Here is a 22,838-nt window from a genome sequence, read left to right as displayed (position 1 = left end):
AGACTTAAAAAAGCATGGAGTCTCTTAAGATTGTGTTCTATAAGCCCGGCCTGAGGGCGGGGGGGGGGGGGGCACAGGCCAGGCGGCGCTGGCGTCGGCCTTGTCTACGGCGTCGCCGGACTGTGACCCCTGCGCGCCCTACCTCTGATGCTGGTGTCCGAAGAAGCGCACGTCCACCTGGTTGTCCTCCTTCTGCAGGATCTTGGCCGGCCAGTAGCCGAAGCCCTTCATCTTGGCCCACACCACCTCGTGGCTGGGGGTCTGCCCGTGACACAACAACCGCACATCACCACACAACCCTGGGAGGGGGGGGCTTCATTTGTAACGAGGACATCGGGGCCTCTTAGTCAGGTCACATGTGGGCGGTGGTGCTTAGCTATCATGGCGGGGTCGTCTGGGTGCGTTTGGAGCAGCTGCGCCGCGCGAGGGGGCGGGCGCTGAGCTGGTACTCACGCAGGGGAAGCAGAACCAGTTGTCGGGCCTGGCGTTGGACAGGTAGAAGCAGGTCTTACATAGCATCAACTCATTCAACTGGGGAGAGAAGCAATGGTGAGGGGTGAATGAAGAATGAAAGAGAGAGAGACAAATTACAACAAGAAAAAACATCGATCCCCCAAACCCACTTTTTCTTCCTGCTCTAATGTTTCCTGTAAGCGGCTCTACTATTTCCTGTAAGCAGCTGTACTATTTCCTGTAAGCAGCTCTACTATTTCCTGTAAGCTGATCTTTGGATAAATCTGGCTTGACCTCTGACAGCTATAGATCACAGTGTCATCATACTGCCATATGACAACTGCTGTCTAGAACACAGCTAATGCCAACAGGAGTTATGTAGGTTCAACAACACACAACCTTTCCAAAGAATGTAATTTCACTATATATAGCATATATATATAGCATATATAGCATATATAGCATGAAAGTAGATTTCATGAAAAAAAAGAAGAAATATATATATATATATATAATATTTATATTTTTTTTCATGAAATCTACTTTCATAGTGCAGAATATAGACGCTGTGTATTTGTACCTCATGGCATGTGTCACTGTAGAGCAACCGTGCAATTTCGGCCTGGTCACTGTGCACTGTAAAGACAACCAGAAATAAATGTTCATGTAGCGTCCGGGAAACGACATCCCAGCATTTCACAACGGCACTGCTATCTTTCCCCGTGGCTATTCATCACAGAGGCTGGAGAATGTGGAGACAGCATGCCCACCTCCGAACAAGATGGCCGTGTTGTGCACTATCAGCTGGGCGTCTGCCTTGAACTCGTCAAAGCTCTTGTATTTGCCCTCCGTCAAGTTCTGCAGCACCGGGAGAGAGAATGAGAGAGAGAGAGGGAGAATGAGAGAGAGAGAGAGAGAGAGAGAGAGCACAAAGAGGTCTATTCACTAGAGGCCTGTGGTCGGTCTGCGTGGTCGCAGTGCAGCGGGGGGCCAGCAGGGGGCAACTGATTACACACGCACAGATTACACACACACAGATTGTGCACGCGCGCACACAGATTGTGCGGGGCTGTTCTCCAGCCTGTTTGGCGGGATGCACCAGTGATCACAGTGCAGAGGCCCCCTCTGACCCCACTCTGGGAGGCAATCTGATCTGGCTCACACACACACCACACACACCACACACACCACACACAACACACACAACACACACACACACACACTCCTGGCTTTATACCGGGCCTGGATCTGTCATGCCCTCACACAGACCCTTACTCAATAAGTGCTGGGGCTTATTAGGTTGGAGAGGACAGACACTAAACATCAGGAAGTCATGGAACCATATCAGATATCAGGAGTAACACACTGTCCCATTCTCTCAAGACTACGCATATCGCCGCGACTAAACGGCTGGACTGGACGCCATTAAACCTCCAAAATATGCGGAATGCCATAACTAATAACGTCCGTGACTAGGGTTGAAATAACACCGCGTCAGTACACAACAGGTCAAATTCCATGACGGCTTTTTAGGGTTCACTGGCAGCAAGTTGTGGTCAGTTAGACGGGCGGCGCGTCTACCTCCTGGATGTTGGACACGTCCAGGGCGGAGTGGATGAGTCGTCTGTACATGGGGTGCTTGGTGTCTTTGCCTTTCTTGTTCAAGTCCACAGCCTGCCAAACATGGAGGAGAGAATAAAATACGAGATTTAATGCTGACTTTTATAGAGGGAGGGATGGAGGGAGGGAGAGGCAGGAGGGAGGGATGGAGAGAAAGAGAGAGGGAGAGAGAGGCAGGAGGGATGGAGGTGATGGAAGGGCATAAAGTCCAGTGCATTGTGGGCGGTTTTACTGGCTGTGATTTAGCATTAAAACACCGTCTCTCAGTCAGTCCAGCTACTGGTCCTGGTCCAGACGCAACGTTGCAGCATAGGAAGATGTGGCACAGCCGAGTGAGGCAGGAATGCTCTCAGTATTGTGTAGTAGTAGTGGTTGGTGTTGACAGTATTGTGTAGTAGTAGTAGCTGGTGTTGACAGTATTGTGTAGTAGTAGTAGCTGGTGTTGACAGTATTGTGTAGTAGTAGTAGCTGGTGTTGACAGTATTGTGTAGTAGTACTAGCTGGTGTTGACAGTATTGTGTAGTAGTAGTAGTAGTTGGTGTTAACAGTATTGTGTAGTAGTAGTAGCTGGTGTTGACAGTATTGTGTAGTAATACTAGCTGGTGTTGACAGTATTGTGTAGTAGTAGTAGCTGGTGTTGACAGTATTGTGTAGTAGTAGTAGCTGGTGTTAACAGTATTGTGTAGTAGTAGTAGCTGGTGTTGACAGTATTGTGTAGTAGTAGTAGCTGGTGTTGACAGTATTGTGTAGTAGTAGTAGCTGGTGTATATTGCTAGGGTGTGGTGGTGTGTGTGTGACGGAGAGATCCAGAAGACTGCTGCTAACCCGCTCTTTCATGCGCTGGATGATGAAGCGCAGGTATTTACACATCTCCTGCTTGTTCAGGTTCTTCTTTTTACTACCCTGCAGAGAGAGAGAGAGAGAGAGAGAGAGAGGGAGAGAGAGGCATAAAACACACACAGTATGACATGACCCTCTGACTGAGCCTCTCTGTTCATACACCACATTGAGCGCTCTCTATCTCTCTCTCACACACACACACACACACACACACACACACACACACACACACACACACACACACACACACACACACACACACACACACACACACACACACACACACACACACAAGCATGTGAGCGGGAGTCGAGCAGTAAAACCTCCCGCTCCGCGCTCGCAGGGCTGTTCTTTGGCTCAGAGGCTTCCTGAACCGCTGCCGCGCCGCCTCACCCCCACCTCACCCCCTCACCCCCACCTCAACACCTCATCCCCACACCGCCCACCCTGACTTCCCCCCGCTCCGCTTCCATCGCCCCGGGAGAAAGAGCTGCGCTGAAAAAAACACGACGAGCCTCTCGTTCTCGTCGGGTTCTGATGCGTCACTCACACACGCACGCACGCATGCACGCACGCACGCAGGCACGCACGCACACACACACACACACGTGGGAGCACGCGGCTTGGGTGTGCTTATAGGAAACAATGGTGATCCATTAAAGATTATTACATCATACACTGCCCCTTCTTCCCCGAGGACATGAACTGAATGCGTTCAATACAGTCAGTAGGCCTTTGACATAGAAGACATACTGCATCTTTCTGTAGGCCTACGAATTAATTTCATTCTGACAGTGACAGCAACCGCCATCTGCTCCTAAGCAATTCTTTCATATCGTTATTTCATATTATCTTAACCTTTTTAGACTTTTAGAACGTAACTAGCTAGCTCCCCTTGTGCTTTCTTTTCGACTTCGTCTCGTAGCAGACGTTCGCGTTTCCGAGAAACGTGTCTTTTTAGATTCCAAAATTATTCTTTACTGACCGGAACGATCTTACTGCATTCTTTTCCTCGCGCTTGTCCCTCGTTATCGTGGCCTGTCTGTGTTCACCTGTATGACGCCCAGTTTCCTTGTTGAAGGTCATGAACTCCATTGTCGAGCTGCCTGAATAGGCGGCTGTTGACAGGACATGATATGTGTACGGTGAGCCGGGCCGTTCTGAGCCGGGCCGTTCTGAGCCGGGGCGTTCTGAACCGGGCCGTTCTGAGCCGGGGCGTTCTGAACCGGGCCGTTCTGAGCCGGGCCGTTCTGAGCCGGGCCGTTCTGAGCCAGACTCGCGGTGCGAGCGGCGTCAGAGAGGAGTTGGAGCGGGAGGGAACGCAGACGTCCCCATGTTGAGACTTTTTGGAAACCCGATCCACGCTCCATTCAAAATCTGCACGCTCCGCACGCTCACACGCTCACACACTCGCACACACAGTGAGTCAGTGTCTATTTGATATCAGGAATGACAGAAGGAAATTGACTGTCTGAGGCACAGAGAGAGAGAGAGAGAGAGAGAGAGAGATAGAGGGGGGGGGAGAGAGAGAGAGAGAGAGAGAGAGAGAGAGGGAGAGAGAGAGGGGGAGAAAGGAGAGTGAGAGAGGAGAAAGAGTAGAAGACAGGAGAAAGGACAGACAGACAGACAGACAGACAGACAGACAGACAGACAGACAGACAGACAGACAGGCAGACAGACAGGCAGGCAGGCAGGCAGGCAGGCAGGCAGGCAGACAGACAGACAGGCTCACCCTGCAGACCACACACTGCCAGTGGGAGCCGGCGTCGCGGGGCTTGTACTCGTCCGACAGGCACTTGAGGTGGTAGACGCGGAAGCAGCCGTCGCACGTCAGCACGTCCCCGGGCAGGTGGCACTCGAAGCAGTACCAGTCGTGGCTCTCCGTCTCCCACTCCTGGACGACAGGGAGCAGAGTGATGGGTGTCCCCCCCTCCGAGCATCCCACCGGCCCCCGACCCGACCCGGCGCCGCCCGGTCAGCAGGGACGCTCGTCCCCCCGGCACGCTGGACGCTCCCAATGGACCGAGTCGGATTCCACTTTTGCATTTTTATTATTATTATTTGAATCAACTCAAAACAGTAATTCCATTCTAGAAACACCAACCAAACAAAAAAAGTGTTGATAAGACAAAAGGAATATTTGGATGAAAAAAAAAAACTAAGGCATGTTATGCATTTTATACTCTATACTCTATACTTTATACATGATCTTCATAAACAACAATGAATTGAGTGAACTCTGACTGACCTCCTCCGGTTGCTCCCTCACCATCTGCAACCAAACACCCCCCCGTTCATTAATACACACTCACACTCACGTAGAAATGTGCTACTTTGTGTACTAGTGTGCGTCTGTGCGTGATTACGATGTTAATGAATAACAGCCTGATGTGTTGCTGGCCAACTTAACGTGTAATCATTAATATCTTCTCCGGTGATATTTAACAAGTTCCCACGATGAGGCGAGTGAGAATTAATAGTAAATCTGAAATGTGTTTGTGTATGGGTGTCTCTAAGAACCTGGGGCGACGATGGTAGCCTGCTAAACCCACTACCCATGATTCACACAGTCATTCAATTGTCATTCCGGATTTTTACACTCATTAAAACTCATTTTTGATTTTGTCATTCAATGTTCACGATTTATAGAATCTTGTTCATGCACTCCTCTGAAGGGCGGGGATACGGACCAAAAGAGGTTCAGCCAATCGTCAACTGTCAAAATCTTGCTCCTCCCACTCACAGTCTGGAGTGGCATGGAAGGAGAGCAGGGTTTTCTGGGAAATACTGCAGCACTACTAGACACCCGTTTTTCCTCAAACAGTTTCTTGGCTAAATCACTGCATAACAACAGTATTTGACTCCATCCTAGCACGCCTGGTTAAGCCAGTCGGGGTGCTGGTGATTAGTAGACCGGTGCAGCTAGCTGTGCTGGAGCTGGAATACCAGCATGCACCACTGGGCACCACAGGGACGACTGGATGAGCCAGAACCACCAGAACCACCAGAACCACCCACGGATCCGTTCACTTCAGATGGCTGGAAGGAACAAGCTCATCAAAACTTGAACTTATGACATCCAAGCTCGCTACGCCCCATAGAACACAAAAACAACTTCCTCCATCTAGGCGAATCCCTTCTCGTTGAACATGCCTGGGTTTAAACCAACAAGAACTCGCCTGCGCTCACAGACAAGCCCCAACAGAGCCATAAATAGTCATGAGGACAAAGGGGGCGAAGCTGGCAGTGCCAGAGCCCCGCTGCCAGGGTTACGGTAACGCGAGGACGGGCCGGTAGTGCTCCGCGCCCACGCCTGACCCGGTGTTTACCCCGCGCTGTCAGCTCACATTGTCCGCTGAATGAATGGGGGTGGACTTCAAAGGTGAGCCGTTTTGAGAGCGGGCTCGCCTGCTGTCGTGCGTGTGCTCAGCCTTTTGGGGTTAAGTAAGGGGAACGTCTGTGACCCTGCAGTGATTTTTACAATGTGACGAATCGGGGGGGGGGGGGGGGGGACGTATCCCTCAAAGTATACCCCTCAAACTACGAGAAGAAAGAGCGGTTGTTATGTGTGGCTGTACTGGCTATCAAGAGATGGATACTGTATGTATGACACTTATCCATTAATAATTACTAGGCAAAATCAAATGACCGAAACGTTGCCTAACACACAATGGAAAACCACAGAGAATCTATTTTTGGAACTAAAAAAAATCCCAGTTCCCCTATAAGACCTAAGAGAACCTCTGATGTTTCTGAAAGGAGAACAAGCCTTGACAGAAAGCAGACCTTTTAAAGCTTCCGACAGACTGAGGAGGAGAGGGAGGCGGGGCCAGAGGGCCGGCCCACTTTGGCTCCCGCAGCCTTTCGTGCCCCGACAACAACGCCACAGTTTAAGTGTGTCAAGCTGGGGTCCGCTAGGCAGCCCTGGACCTGTGAGTCACAAACACTATGAGACTAACGCTCGCTCTATCCAATCTGCTTTCAAGCTGCTAATGACCTGGCGCTGTCCTCTTGGTCAGGTTATTTGTAAAAGCGGTCCATTAACCTCAATGGAATTTCTTGGAAAAATAAATATTGAATCAACAATAAAGATAAGGGAAATAAATAACACGACAAATAGGGCCACCTACTATCGCTGACACTACTACTAGTGCTACTACTACTATTACTACTGCCACTATTACTACTAGTGCTGCTACTACTACTACTACTATTACTATTACTACTACTACTACTATTACTACTGCCACTATTACTACTAGTGCTGCTACTACTATTACTACTATTACTATTACTACTACTACTACTACTACTATTACTACTGCCACTATTACTACTAGTGCTGCTACTAATATTACTACTACTACTACTACTACTATTTCCACTACTACTAGGACTACTACTACTACTACTATTACTATTACTACTACTACTATTTCCACTACTACTAGGACTACTACTACTACTACTACTACTACTAGGACTACTGCTACTACTACTACCACTACTACTGTACTACCACTACTACTACTACTACTACTACTACTACTACTACTAGGTGTTACTACTTAAACTACTATTACTACTACTACTAGTGCCGTTGGTAGTGCTACAACTACTACTACCACACACATTACAGGCCCATTTGTGATAGAACAGATCAAATGACCGGCCATGCTGACCGCTCATTCATCCTATCCAGCCTGATCAAGTTACATCACACCTCGGCGCGTTATAGACATCCCACCACCGCCCTTCACATGGAGAGCATGAATCAGTCCCATCTCTGTTCACTTTCTGATTTACTGACACATTCCCGACAAAAACACACAATCGGGAGACGGTATGGTGGAACAAACACAGATTGACAAACGAGCCTGGATTAAATCCAATCGGAATTTTGTTCAGAACATAATTTTTTATGACATGAGGTTGATAAGAGAACAATATATCAATATTTTTAGATTATTCAAGGACAGTTGAATTGAATCCAGGTGCTTTGGAACAAAACTACATCATGTAATTCAATTGTTTACCATGCTTTCAATAGTTACAAGACACACTGGCTGATCGAGGAGATCAGTGGGTTACATTACAACACTAAAGACAAGCAACACTGTAGATGACAGAAATACATCATCACCACACCCCCTTTCATAAAACATGCATGCTGGACAGAGATGATTACAAACAGCAGAACACACAAACCCTGAGAAGAACTACAACTACCATTGGCAGAACTACAAGTACTACTCACGTCTCACACTTATAGATGCTTGCTACGAACCTGCAGCTATGTTAGCATTGCTTATCGTTTTCGCTCAGACATATGAGTCAGTGTGACAAGACACTGATATGGCTTTTCTGAAACTTCTTCAGACACTTTGAGGTTAAGTCATCTGAAGACGTTTAAGTCATATAAGAGATTACCATACAGTTAAAACTGTATTCAGTAATAAAAACCTGGTTTGGTTTATTTTAGTATTTATTCAAACGTGTTAAAGCAACGGAACATTAGGAGATCAGTAGCGAGCAAATATTTCAGGTAAGTCACTTTTGATCCATTCCACAAGAAATTTGGTCACACCTTGGCAGAGCGATTCATTGGAGTTTCATGAAACTTTTTTCCCCACTGTATATTGATTTGAATGATTATTTTACCTTCGACAAGTACCAACTGCAACTACAGAGATAAGTATGTTATAGTCTTTTCAACAAGTTGTAAGCAATTATCAGTGTCATTTTGGGAGAAATTTGTATATACTGTGCATCCAGCCTGATGCAAGTAAACTATCACATTGTCTACATTAGGCACGTTGGTGCCAGTCAAGACAAGTGCAACTATAACTACTGAATCTTTCTATTTCTATAATCAAGGATGTTCTATAAAAAAAGATTCAATCAAATCCAAGATAGCACCGCTTGGGGCAGAACCGATTTCTCACAGAATGATGTTAGTACAAAAGGAGCAAAGAGAGAGAGAGAGAGAGAGAGAGAGAGAGAGAGAGAGAGAGAGAGAGAGAAAGAAAGAAAGAAAAGATAGAGAGAAGGATAACAAACCCAAACTGAAGAAGAAAGCAGCCTTACCTTGCTTCCTTCAGCCTTTGGCTCCTGTGGTTGCAAGTGATCCAGAAAGCAGTGTTTTAATGTTGTACTGCGACACCGAGTTGAGATCTTATTTAGCAGTGTTATTTTTTAAGAGGGACCTAATTAATATCTTTGGTATCCTTTATTGTGTTTGGTAGACTAAGTGGCCGCTGTGGTTCTTGTGGTTTTGGTTGTGAGAACTGTTTTTTTGTCCAAACTTGATTGCGAAAGTTTAAATAAAGTTTTCCAGAAGCTTGTCTGCATTTAGACTGCTGCAGTTCTAAAGAGTGAAGCAACAACCAGCCTCAATGTGATTCACTCGTGGATTTCAATCTGCGGCCATGGAAGTAAGCTGCTGTGAATGTCCAGTCACTGGCTCAACCGATGCACTGTGGCACCTCTGGCTGCTCTAGGCTATTTGGGAGATTCACTACTTGCTCTCACAACCTTCACAAAAACACTGTGCCAGAAATAGCAATGCTTTTTTTGCACTAGCACATAGCCTACTTCTCACACAAAGAACAGAAGTACAGAACAGATCATTGAGACATGCATGACAACATTAACAAATCCATACAGTTGACCTGATGTAACAGTGGCTGATTTCCCTCTGAACGAAGTGATAGTCTAGGCCTATGTCCAAGAGACAGAGGAGGATGGAAAGTAGTCTCTCAGAGCGAAAAGAGAGTACCATCTTATCTGTTCTTTCCGAGGTATACTTTGCTAAATAAATCTGGGGTGTGTTAGCCGATAAGCGTGTGTAATAAAAGCACTCGCATCAGCGACTGAATAACGCCGGCCAATAAGACTCCCCTTTAGACGCGCCTCCTCTTACCATCTCGTCCCCGGGCAGCCAGTAGCCCTCCTGCTCGATGCCGGCCTTGGAGCCCTTGCAGCCCACCGTGAGGGTCTCCACCACCAGGCCGTCTTTCACCGCCAGGCTCAGCTGCCTGGTCGTCTCTTTGGGGTGCATGCCAAACATCCGGCTCAGGTACCTGGGGGGGGGTACAAATAAAGTTGCCGTGAAATGAGATTAGGCCGATGGGTTCTGGTGCGCAGAGGCCTGCGGCACTGTGACGCCTTTCTCATATACAGCAGGCTAGAGCGGCCAAGGTGGAACATCTTGACTGTGGCACGGTCAATCGTGGAAGCCCAACAAGTAGAAGTAGTTCACCAGAGATATGAGTTCTCAATAATGGAGCACATTTTACAGGTAAGGAGTAGGCCTATGTCACTGAACCATTTTTTTAAGACAACTTTTAATATTTTGCAAAGTCAAACGTCTTTGATATCTAATCCTACAAAGCTATGACAATTTCCACCATTTGTCCTAACATGTTCAAAGCAATCAAATCACCCATTTAAACAAGTTTGATGATATTAAGTCTGTTCGGCGAAGCCTTCCATTGCATTCCGTCGCTTTATCACCATGACAACAAACTCGCTGGCGTTGGTTCGGCAAGTGGCCAACTCCCAAGATCTGCTAAGTCTTTCATTTGGCTTGATTCCGTTAGCTGACTGAAGAGTGTTGGATCTACCATTGGTTAGTGTGAATTAAATTTGACAAACTGAGGCTAAGTATAGCCTACATGCAATGGCATGTTCATTTCATCGGCTCACTCCTTAATGCACAGCAAAGACAATGCTGATCTAAGCCTGCTATATTCTGTATGAACAATATGTCCGCTTATAATGTCTGCAGCTGTCCACGTTAGTTTGGTATAACCAAGGCTTTAGGCAGTAGTACTGGTGAAGTAGCAATAGGGGCCAGTTGAGTTCATGATCTGAATGGCAATGAATGGGAAAGCAATTAAAGAGTGTCAAATCTTCAAGTGTTTTCAGTCTATCTACTGATCGAAGCATTCCATCTACTGATCGAGGCACTAGAAGTTAAAAAGATGGGCCCTAAACCACCCTCATACACCGGCCCCTCAGCTCCTCCCAAATGAACCCCGAAGCCCTGTCTTCCTGGAGATCTGGGTGGATAGGACAGGTGTAAGCAATACTGCTTTAGTCCTACACCTGTCAGATCCCCCATAGATCTCCAAAGACGCACAGGGGGTACAAGGGTTTTACGGGCTAATTTAGGGCTGTGCATGACGTATCAAAAGGGCTGCCAGTGACAACTCACTTGGAGATCCTGTCCATGTTGGCGATTTGTTTCTGGTTGCGGATGACCTCGATTGCGGCCCACACGTACTGGACCACCTTGGGGTCCGCCTGCCTCTTCTTCACGGCGCGTGACATGACCTCTTTATTCATGACTGACCTGTAGGGAGAGGTAAGGAGAAACACGTCAAATGTATTTGTAAAGCACAATTAAAAAGAACTTGCGTCGACCAAAGTGCCAAACAAATTAGAGCAGGCAGTAAAACCACAATAAAAAGCCACAATAAGAAAGACTAAAAAACACCCACATACGCATCAATACTAGCACAGGAAAAGACAAAGCGGACATATCCTATCTCAAACCACATCAGGAGGATCCAAACGTTAAAAAAATAAAAGTGATTTTTTATTTTTTTATTTTTACATTGGGTCATTACTCTCAAAAAAACATCTCTGTAAAGTGCAAATATGCAAAAAGAAATAAAGGATTAGCCCACTACTTTAACCTGTGTGTCAGTATCATCCTGGCCATGCTTATGATCTCATCACTTTCATTACCCTTCACTGAAGGGTAGCCTACCTGCTAGAAAAAAGCACAAAGCACTCCACTACATCTATAGGCCTATTTCAAATCCACTTTCATACGGTTCTCTTTTTAAGCCCTTGTGGAATTTAAGACTGCCAGAATGTCATTCATGCCAGTTAAAGGCACCCATGTCAGACCCATCTTGAAGTTCATCTGAGAAAGAGTAGCCTAGTGCAAGCATTAGGTCTATTTTTGTTCAAATAAAGCACACTGAAAAATGAAATGCTTTGCCATCAGCTCAAACTTTGTACAATTTGTCTAACAAATTGAATCGATTCTGGTACAATTCTTCATCAGACTTATAGGCACCCATCTTATCCGCCCAGTCAATTTTTGGACACATTCTTGGACATGACAGAACAATTAATGCAGGACATGTTAAGTTAATTGTAAGCTTGTATCAGATACGTCTTGTGCAGTCCTGCCAGTGCACAGATACATGATCGAGCTGCGGAAAGTAGAGGTAACGAGCGATGTCATCCCCCATGCTATGCCAACCAGAGTAAGTATTAATGAGAGGCACCTGCTTCCCAGATGCCAGGCCACTACATGAGGGTTGGCACAGGAACAGGGTGTTACTACAGGCTGGCACAGGAACAGGGTGTTACTACAGGCTGGCACACAGCTGCTGATCCGCACCTCTGCCTCAGGAGAGCTTGCACTACATGATGCCATGACAACAGACCCTGAACCACACACTCCCCAATCAATTAAGCAAGGTGTGCTGAATGCAAGAATGCTCTCTGGCTGGGGAGCTACCCAGCTACATCCACCAGCAGAGAAGAGGCAGGTGGGTCCAAGTCTTGCAGCTTTGAACTTCCACAGAACACAGATCCTGAATGTTGTGTCGTCTAATAACAATATGGAGCAGCTCCTTTGACCCCAGTTATAAATCTGCATATTTCCAGCAAGTGAGATACTGTTTGCAGGCTCAACAGACAGAGGAGATGAGAAAATAAGTTACATTTCGCTGGATATCCCTGACCACTCACACGGTCTCTCCCTCTGGACTAACGTGAACGTTAGCAATGCTAGCCAGGTTTAGCTTCTTCCAATTCACTATTTTGTGACCGTCTCTTATATCGTATCGTATCTCTAGTTATCAATCACATGGTCAACCATAGCTAGCTATAATCTATATACGGTAATGTTATTCTATAGTTAGTTAGTGGATTTATCAAAAATCTACCAGAAGACAGCCAAGGCCACACGTTACTAGATACTAGCTAGCTGGCTAGCTGGGTGGCTGCTGGCTACCTAGCTAGATAACTATCTAACTAGAGCCAACTTGCCATCGAGTTTCTATCATAAAACGAATGTTACTTTACATCATCTTAACAGTTAAATAATCACAATGTATAACGTCATATATTATAGTTTGGCAAGCGAAATTGGGTTGGAAAAACGGCTAGCTGGCAAGCTAGCTATGCTAACGTTACTTAGCAGCTAGCTAGCAGGATAAGCATCCGGGAACTTCTCTATCTGTGCCTGGGAAACCATTTGGATGAGAAGTCAACCATGAAATTATTGCAAAAGCTCAGTAATCAAACACAATAGCAAGGAAACCACACTGACAGGCACATACATGTGAATTTGCCACTCGTTTGTTTTGGACGGCGCCATGTTAACACACCACCACCACCATCATGGGGGAGAGGAAAGACAGCTCCAGCCAGGAGCTAACATGCTAACATGCTAACGCTAGCTAGTCGTCATGTTGTCATGAAAGTAATGCATTTTTCATTAAATACAATTCAGGCTTACCTTCACTACAGTGTTACTAATGTATGACTCTGTAGAAATCCGCGAAGGATTCAATGTGAGGTACCTTACATTTGTATTTCCGGTATAGTTTTTGACTGTCTGAATTATGGTTTAAATCCAGCTGGCTACAGTTGTGGATTGGGAGGTAAACACAAGCGCCAACATAGCAGGACACGTTTGTTACAACGGGAGAACTCTAGTGGTGGAATTATGAGCTGCCACATGACTTCTTTTGTTAGGATTTTCATAAGGACATTTACAGCAAACATTTCTGTAGGCTGTTTTATTGGAAAATCACTCTCATACAGGGGAGGACAAAAAGGTATGTGATATTAACTGCCTTTTGATCATGAGTTCCATGTGGTCTGTTAAAACGAATTTATTAGGATGATAAAAAGTTCAAGCTAGTGGGTAGCCCACTTGACAGTTATTCTTTGAAATACCCAGAGATTTTATTAGTGTCAGCAACCATTGTGTTATAGAGTCAATCATTTTTGTCTAAATTACAGGGGTGGATATTAATAAGTAGCCTACAGTTATGCCCTTTACCAGATTTAAGATTACCCTTTTAACTGAATTAGATAGTTATGTAAGTGTGGACAGGTGTGCTTTGGTCCGCGCTCGTCTCGGTCCGCCCGCATCTCTTCAGGTTTCATGAATTAGCCAATTAGACAACAATTAGCCTGCATTTACCAAGTGTAGAGGAATAAGTAATATACACCCAATAACCACTAGATGGCGGTATAGTTGCTCCCGAAATGAGATATACCGGTATGCTTGCTCTGCTCCTGATGTCTGTGATTAGAATTGTTCTCTTTAAAATAATATATGAACAGGCTAAGCCATAAAGTAATCCTCTGATCTGAAATCATCTTCGTTGTTTATGAGCAGCTTGACATTGCTGGCGTTAGCCGATCGGCTATTAGTAGCCTATTAACGACCTCTCACTCACATCCCTTTGCATCTAAGCACACTTGCATTAAAGTAATATAGCTTCTGTAGTCTACATGTAGCCTAATCCGAAAACCGCACAAATGACTATCCTAAATGTGCTCAGTAGTTGGCTCGCCTCATAGCAACGCGAAGCAGATGGAATGAAATGAAATTCACCTTTATTGTCACAGCTTTTTTTATTGACACACGTAGGAGCGTTCAGCCGACACATTGTGGGCTATGTCTTTAACTCATCCGTGCTGTCATTCCTTCAAGGGCAGCCAAGAACAGCAGCCCTTTCAACACCCGGGGACCAATCCAAGTGCTCATGTCCAGTCTTGGTCAGGGAAGGACAGGAGAGCGATCTGTTACATGTTTTAATGTTGAGCTTCTTTGTGGAGGAAAACATCAGCGGGGATCGAACCCATGACCTTCTTGCTGTGAGGCGACAGTGCAAAACGCCATGTTACCGCCGTCTAGAAAGTGTCAGAAGTGGAATTAGGAGGGAGATCGGCAGGCCATCGAGCAGAGGAGGCGGATGAGGCAGGTACTTTAATGTCCAATGGGCTGCACTTGTAGTGCTTTTATCCAAGGCGCTCTACAATGGCCTCTCATTCACCCACTTGTGTTCCCACAGGTCGCAGCGGCGGAGGAGGTCCAACAGGCGCTGGAGGAGGTGGGAGATGGGAGGGACGCCTCTCTGGCTTCCACACGCTGGGGTAACCCGCAGCTCTCCAAATCAGCGGGAAGGTGTAGGCTACCTGTACAGGCCGGAGTCAGCCAGCGACCGGACAGGACTGGTTCACTGGGCTGGGTTCATCACTGCTGTAAGTCAAAACATGTACTCATGTAAGCCTCATGGATCGTGTGACCCCACACTCACAATACTAAATGTGTGTTCTGTTTGTGTTCACTAAACAGATACCAATGAATACCACTGACCTGAACTGAACCTGAACTGACCTTTTTTTGGGGGGGGCGGGGGGGGGGGTTGTATAGCTTAGTAGTTCATAGTAAATTGTTAGCTTGTGTTAAATGTATTCATTTAATTTTTTAACATTCAGAGGCATAAACATTCAACATGCCGGAGTACCCGGAGGGAACCCACGCAGGCACGGGGAGAACATGCAAACTCCAATATGGAGAGGACCGAGGACGCAACCCTGTGGGGTCTGCTAAGACTCAGTGCGGAGGAGGTGCGGTCACCCACTCTCACCACCTGGGGACGGTCTGTCAAAGTCCAGAATCCAGTCACGTAAGGATGTGTTCAGGCCCAGACGTTCTCCCTCACTCGAGCTCAGCCTGCGGAGCCTCGTACATCTCATTCTCTCTCCTCTCCTCAGTCTGAAGTTGTGGTGTGGTTGCTACCCCTCCCACTAGCTACATATATAACCCCTCTATACTTGAACTTGTACTACAGGTGAGAGAATCCTTTTTAATGGTCTCTCTCTTGCTCACTCTGCTAGGAGTGATGTCAGAGTTGTCCAAGTCTCCGGTGTTCTCCTGCTCCGAGTGCCCATTCTCCTACAACTCCCAGATCTACCTCCACAAACACATCAAGAGGGGCCATGACAACCTCTGTCAAAATCAAAACAAAAAAAACAAAAAAACAAAAAAAAGAGGCTGTTTTATGAGCTACGTGGCATTTTAATTTCCTTCGGGATAAATAAAGTGAATCAAATCAAATCAAAGTCTCTGCTGAGGAACAGATAGATCAGACCAGAGACTCTCTTCTCCTCTTGATCACTCCCTATCACCCCCTCCAACACCCCCCTCACCCCAACTCCCACTGGAGACTGAGACCTGGACAAGACAAGACCGTATAACTGACCGGTGTGGGAAGGGCTAATTTCAGGAGATACCACCATGTTCATAAAAGACAGAAGCCATACCACTGTTATCACTTAGTAACTTCAACCTGATCTCAATGACATTTGGACATGATGTGTGTAACTGTGGTATCCTAGTTTTTAAGTTAAAGACAATAAAAAATACTTATTTGGGTAATACAGTATTGTTGCAGTGCAGTTGATATACGACCAGTAGAGGGCACTCATACACTGTCTTAGTTTAGAGTGGAGTTGCACTTGAAGTTTAGTGATGAGATGTGAGTGTTGAGATGACATGTATTGCACTGAGTATATTTTAAAATAAACTTTTAAATTATGAATAAAAGAAGCAATGGCATTTCATAATTTTTAATGCACAAAATGTAAAAGTATGGTCAGGGTTTAGTAAGTAAGTGATCAATCAATCTACGACGTTACTTCCTCTGAAAACTATGCACACAGCCTACACATGGTTTTATGAAATGTATATAAATACATTTAATAAAGTATACATTTGTGTGTATGCTATTATTTTTTATGTCCTATGTATAAAAAAAATATTTTCAAACGTCATCCCTCTTTTTTTACAAACCGCACCCTGGTGACAGCGGTACGACTATTACAGTAATACAGTAAGCCTACTGTAGCCCATCAGCCTTTAGCCAGGTTTATCTGACGGTGTTATGAATTCGGTTTTAGCAATTCGTGATCCATCGACACGTGCGTAACTGGCCTGGTCGCCTGTGAGCGGCAGCACAGCCCACTTCACCTTGGAGAACGCTCTCTATCTGCTGAAGAAGAAAGCAATAGCAAAACACGGAAGCGGCTTAACTTCACTGAACTGGTGAGACTTTCGCCCTTCATGGGTAGCTAATTTTCATGTTTTATAGGCTGGTTTCTGCTAAATGTTTATTTTCTTTGCACATGACGCGTTTTTCATGAATATTATGAATGGCCGTAGTTGGCCTGCTTGCAAATGCCCACTGTCAGTAGTCAACCTGTAACGCAGAGAGATGTTGACTGTCAAGAACTAAATAAGCCGTGATTGAGAACAGACATCTTTCTTACAAGTATTTTATGTTACAAGTATTTTTATGTTACAAGTATTTTTATGTTACACATTTCAGGAGACTGGCAACTGATGGGCTGGCTCTGCTCTAGCATACGTATTAAATCTGGAAAAGACTCAATGTTCCCAAATCAACTTATTTCCCCTCCGTAGAATCCGATTAGGCTACAGACCAACAGAGCAGACTGGTAACATCACTCTTGATGTTGAATATTGATAATTTAGTCGCAAATTCACACATCTGAAGGTTTGAGTTGTGATCAAGGTGTAGCTTACATGTGTGTGACGGGTCAGAATAACTTCAGAATGTCTTGTACCTTTCAGCATCCTTTTAAGGACATTTCTCACATCACAGCACCATGGCTGAGCTCTGGCAGGATGCCATGGACCATGCTGTGGCTTTGGCGAGGACAGCAGGATCTGTGAGTGTGTGTGTGTGTGTGAATTGTTAAACACAGAATGAGCATTACTATGCTGTTAAGCATCTGGTTGTTTCACATTGGCCCTTTGCAAAAACTCGAATAAGTTTATCACACTATAGTGAACAGCCTAATACAAGGATCTCTCATTTTTAGATTGTAGTGGATGCAGTTCAGAATGAGATGAACATCATGTGCAAGAGCTCCTCTGTGGATTTAGTGACCAAAACTGACCAGAAGGTGGAGCAGCTGATCATAGAATCAGTGAAGGAGAAGTTCCCCAAGCACAGGTACAGTAACTTAAACGTACAGTAGACCCCTTTATATTCACACCCTTGATAAAGATGAACACAATAGATCATCAAATAAATCATATAAGCAACAAGCTTTATTTTGTGCTCAAAAATGCAGATCCATATCAAAACATTTGTTGACCTGCTGAACATGATGCTGTTGTGGTACCCCAGCCTACTGAGTGTGTTACCCTGCTGTGTTAAAGCTTCATAGGTGAGGAGTCAGTGGCTGCTGGAGAACATTGTGTACTGACTGACAACCCAACCTGGATAGTCGACCCAGTGGATGGGACCACAAACTTTGTTCATGGGTAATATACTTATATCCTTCATACACTAATATACATGCCATGTCTCGGCAGTGTGTGGATTTTAGTGCCATCTAGGGGTGAATTTGCAGATTGCAACCAATAGGCCTATATCAAACTATGGCAGTGAAGGCCTATATTTGACCCCCCCCCCCTCTCTCTAACTTATTGTTTGGAGGTGCAGTGTTCTGTAGTTGATAATGTAGCGACGCATAATGTTACAATGACTCGTAATGTTTATTTATAACATTTTAAAATAAAAACTCATGGTAATAACTGGTCGATAATGTAACAAAGTGCTGAGCAGATACTGTAACATAGCAACTTTTTGCGCATATTGTAATAACTTAGTATGTCAGTTATTACATTATAAGGCAAGTGTATTAATCATAGTATCATAATCATCATTAATAGTGTAATAATTGTAGAATATTATAGTCATTTGTCCATTATATTTTGCTTATTACATCAAAAACGGTATGCTTGGTGTCTCCATATCCATCCATTTGTTCACAAGGCCAGGTATACAGTAGGCCTAATGACTTGGTCCCTTTCAAACAGGAAGGACTGGACCCAAGAAACTGTTGAATTTATCCTCTACTGATTTGATTGATTTGATTCAGACTCTACTAGTCCTTTTTTGTTTAATACCTCTGTAACCGTATCTGGTTTCTGATTCAGTGGTATGATGACTGCGTGTGTCATAGAGAGCTCTGAATTGTATCCTTGAACTTGAGGACAATGGCCTAGGCAGGACCCCTCCCCCCCCCCCCCCTACGGAGTGGAGGTTGGGAACAACTCCATCTGCCCACCGACACAACGGCTCTATACATTCCCTCTCAACCCAGGGAGCACTCTCTGTTCCAGTCGTGAGCCTGCTGAGCACGTAGTTTCACTATTGGCCTGTTCCACTGCAAGCTCTGAGATAAGCAAACACAAGTAACCGTTGACAGAAATCTGGTCGTGACGCCGTCTTGCTGGGACCCCTGCCGGTACCCGAGCGAAATGCGAATGCTGTCAGGCTGATGGTGTCCGAGGAAAATGGAAACCGAGATACAGACAGAGATACGGAGGTTTACTCATTAAAGTGTTAGATATCTTGACAAGACGCAAAACATACAGTGAGAGCTAAAGATCGTGTAATTTAAGCCAATAGGTTTCAGTCTGCACATATTTATGGGATTTTCCTACATTTAACCTTTCCTCTCCTTTGCCCTGATAGATATCCATTTGTTGCCATTTCAATTGGCTTTGCTGTCAACAAAAAGGTATGTCAAATCATTCGCTGTCCTCCCCCAAATGTTGAAGTGGCACTGGGTAGGGATGTTAACTGTTAACCCCCAAAAATGACTATCAATCTTATCCAGTTAATTTAAAATAAATAACGCTGGCGATTTGAATTGATGTTATTCAAGTTGTGACAAGGTTTTATTTGAATTGAACACATGAGAGCGCAATATACGATATTCCCAGCATTGGACATACTGTACACTCTGGAGTGGTGGAAAGTCAGCTGCACATGATCCCTGAGCCTGTTAGCTTTGTCACGATGCTAATTGTGCAGACCAGGGACATCAGTGCCTTCAGAGCAGGTAGCCTATTCTCAGGTCTGACAGTCAACATACTGTTTACAAGACTCACTGACCCCCGAGCATGTAAGATCTTTCTTAACAAAATGTGCTGTAGTGGCACATATTTAGTTTGTATTGTAACAGAAGATTATTAATATGACTAATATTTCATATTTTGAACTGCAGACAGGCCAGTGGGGTTCCAAAGGTTTAGTTTATTCCTTTCTCCTTTGTCAGCCTTTTTGAACGTTGAGAATGTAACAATTTGCTCATGAGTCTGGCTAGCAAGACGACCAAGACGATTCCACCTAAACTAAAACGGAAGAAGAATCTACTGCCCAGTGTATTGCTTATCTGTATTGCTTATCTGTCCCTTATCTATTTCCCTCAAAGACATACTGTATGTTTTTGTGAAGGGTGAGAGATATTCTGTATTGGGCTAAAATCTGTTTGTCCAACAGCTGGAGTTTGGTGTGGTCTACAGCTGCTTAGAAGATAAGATGTACACAGCCATGAAGGGGAAGGGATCCTTCTGTAATGGACAGCCTATTCAGGTCTCAGACCAGAAAGGTAAACATTTCTACAATTATTATGTACAGTACTTGACATAATTATTATTGACTATCCATATTTCTCTGAACTCAATATGGCTGACAAAAAATATATTTAGCTGACTTCCACAAGGAGCCAAAGTCAAAGTTGATTATTGTGTAAGGAGTTAAGGTTTTTTGGTACTCCTGCTGAATTGGGAACGCTCCAGTTCTGATTAAGAGTATTTTCTTAGGGCTGTGAAAGTGCTTTAATGTATGCAATTCATTTAAAAATCCTTTATATGTATAACAGTAGGCAGATCCCTTAGCATCCCTAGATTGTAAGGTGTGCAAGATTCAAGTGTTACTGAAGTGTGCTAGCAGTGTAAGTCATTGGTATACTAGCAGAAGTAGTCATTTTGAATTGCAGATATCAACCAGTCGATCATTGCCACTGAGTTTGGATCTAACAGAGATGCAGAGGTGGTAGATAAGATCTTCTCAAGCATGAAAAAAATCCTGTGTCTACCAATCCATGGGTAAGAACATAGAAATTAATACAGTGTTAATGTCTATGGGTGATTATCCTCATATATGAGGAGGGCCATGAGTTTTCTGTGACTTACTAACCTATCACAATTTAACAGGACTGAAAATGTTGCCTACCATGTTATAGAGTATGAGACTGGATGAGGACTGCATATTGAAATTTACCCAGCTCTCAAAAAATCAACCTATATGAGTGACTTTGTCAAGGCCAGAGTCCACCTTATCATCTGTTGCCACTACCTAGTCTGTCCATCTTTCTACCCCTAGGATGCGAGGGGCAGGCACCGCTGCCACTAACATGTGCCTGGTGGCGTCCGGTTGTGTGGAGGCCTACTATGAGATAGGGATCCACTGCTGGGACATCGCAGCTGGGGCCGTCATAGTCACAGAGGCTGGAGGAGTCCTAATGGATGTAGAGGGTATGTAGTGTAGAATATATATAATATCTGTAATATTTACCATTTTATGTACATTAAATGTTACATACTGTACACACACCTGTACCAACAGTTGAAGTAAGATGGGGGGGGGGTCATTCCCAGGGTTTCCCAGCTCTATATAGCACATAATGGGAACCGAAAAAGATTGTTCCCCAGCTCTGTATTTGCTTAATATGACGAGCTATTGTGGGAACTTGTCAAAGGGGTTGGGATTAGAAAATCAGAACGGGTGTTGGTATGTGTGGACATGTTCAGTAAACATAGCATGAGGTGGGTGTTAACAGAATATTGAACTGGGGAACTGAGGACCCTGGGAATATAGGACCCTGGGAACACAGATACGCTCCCAGATAGGGTATCAGTGAGAAACCATGTTGGATTTTCTGTATTAGCTTCAACTCTGACTTTTTAGCTAACAATTGAATGTACAGTACACAATGTCTCAAATGATGAGTGACCCTAAATGTTCTTATTCTGCTGTTAGTGATGTTCTTGAATTTAATATTCATGCAGTTTGTTTACTTTGTTTTTAGGTGGACCTTTGGACCTCATGTCTAGAAGAGTTGTTGCTGCAAACAACAAGACCATTGCGGAAAGAATTATCAAAGAAATTGATGCATTTACCCCTTTGAGAGATGATGCACCTATCAAACCAAAAGAGTGAATTTATTATCTATGAAGAAAATAGGGAACATAGTAAACTGCAAATGGCTTAACGAGGCAAAAAAAAGGTACATGTTTTCATTTAATTTTCATTCTTCTACTACTTGTTTTCATCCCACAACGATTTGGCAACCTTAATGGTTTTTCTCACATATGAAATTTTGTATTATTATTTGTTATTTCTCATGACTATCCATGTTCCATGTATCCATGTTATCCATGAAATAAAGCTGTGGTTTTAGAGAAGAGAAGCAATGTTTTGAGCAATACAAATATATTATTATATGTATTTATATAATCTATAAAATATGCTATTTTTTGGCCTTGTTTAAGCCATTTTCACATTAAACATCCAAGTGGTCCAGAAAGTAAGCATGTTTTTTAATATCACTTTTTGTGTTTAGATATTTATATATGTTAAATGTATTTCTTAAGAAACCATTTTTTTGACAATGTTGGTCATTTAAAGCATTCTGTTAACATTATTTGAAATTTTTACACAGCTTGGGGACATCTTTTGAATTTTAATTATATCAAGGAAATATATTTCAATTGTAAGCAGTGCATGGATTCACGATGGCTACCTTTTCCAAGAACATATACATAGAGAAACAGTTACAAAAATAAAAGTTTCTTTACGGTCTTTAAAAAAGAAAATGTAATGATGTTACTAAAAATCGGATAATTGACACAAAATAATTGACACAAAAAAGAGCCATGGTGAATTGAAGCTTCAGAGCTCAGTGTTCTGTAACGGGGGCATACTGTGTGGGTT

At 44.3% G+C, this 22,838-nt stretch overlaps 2 protein-coding genes across 4 annotated transcripts in view; one reads left to right on the top strand and one right to left on the bottom strand.

Annotated features, from left to right (window-relative positions):
- Nucleotides 1-13,596, bottom strand: part of zmynd11 (zinc finger, MYND-type containing 11) — a 21,381-nt gene extending 7,785 nt beyond the window's left edge. Inside the window, exons 1-12 of one of the 2 annotated variants that reach the window (XM_084458025.1) lie at nucleotides 13,460-13,596; nucleotides 11,132-11,269; nucleotides 9,836-9,995; nucleotides 9,001-9,024; nucleotides 5,162-5,185; nucleotides 4,646-4,807; nucleotides 2,899-2,976; nucleotides 2,035-2,127; nucleotides 1,224-1,311; nucleotides 1,034-1,089; nucleotides 454-531; nucleotides 143-261 (exon numbers count right to left, since the gene is read on the bottom strand). In XM_084458025.1, coding sequence (XP_084314151.1) covers nucleotides 143-261; nucleotides 454-531; nucleotides 1,034-1,089; nucleotides 1,224-1,311; nucleotides 2,035-2,127; nucleotides 2,899-2,976; nucleotides 4,646-4,807; nucleotides 5,162-5,185; nucleotides 9,001-9,024; nucleotides 9,836-9,995; nucleotides 11,132-11,262 — 1,013 coding nt within the window. In that variant the 5' untranslated portion in view covers nucleotides 11,263-11,269; nucleotides 13,460-13,596. The remainder of the gene's footprint in view (nucleotides 1-142; nucleotides 262-453; nucleotides 532-1,033; nucleotides 1,090-1,223; nucleotides 1,312-2,034; nucleotides 2,128-2,898; nucleotides 2,977-4,645; nucleotides 4,808-5,161; nucleotides 5,186-9,000; nucleotides 9,025-9,835; nucleotides 9,996-11,131; nucleotides 11,270-13,459) is intronic. The other variant, XM_084458026.1, reaches the window with a different exon arrangement.
- A 3,436-nt stretch (nucleotides 13,597-17,032) lies between these two features.
- On the top strand, nucleotides 17,033-22,309 carry LOC311325346 (inositol monophosphatase 1-like). 2 transcript variants are annotated; one of them, XM_084458031.1, is made up of 9 exons: nucleotides 17,033-17,065; nucleotides 17,615-17,712; nucleotides 17,866-17,999; nucleotides 18,209-18,313; nucleotides 19,533-19,578; nucleotides 20,343-20,451; nucleotides 20,842-20,950; nucleotides 21,228-21,379; nucleotides 21,934-22,309. In XM_084458031.1, the coding sequence occupies exons 2-9, from the start codon at nucleotides 17,650-17,652 to the stop codon at nucleotides 22,062-22,064; spliced, it is 849 nt and encodes a 282-aa protein (XP_084314157.1). In that variant the 5' UTR covers nucleotides 17,033-17,065; nucleotides 17,615-17,649; the 3' UTR covers nucleotides 22,065-22,309. The 2 variants fall into 2 exon arrangements, with proteins under 2 accessions (XP_084314157.1, XP_084314158.1); XM_084458032.1 differs by lacking the exon at nucleotides 17,033-17,065 and adding an exon at nucleotides 17,416-17,478.
- Nucleotides 22,310-22,838: the final 529 nt, after the last annotated feature.

The sequence above is a fragment of the Borostomias antarcticus genome, assembly GCF_949987555.1.
Source record: "Borostomias antarcticus genome assembly, chromosome: 24".
In the NCBI taxonomy this organism is placed as follows: Eukaryota; Metazoa; Chordata; class Actinopteri; order Stomiiformes; family Stomiidae; genus Borostomias; species Borostomias antarcticus.
The sequence above is the reverse complement of the archived record's forward strand: the minus strand, read 5'-3'. Positions and strand labels throughout refer to the sequence as shown.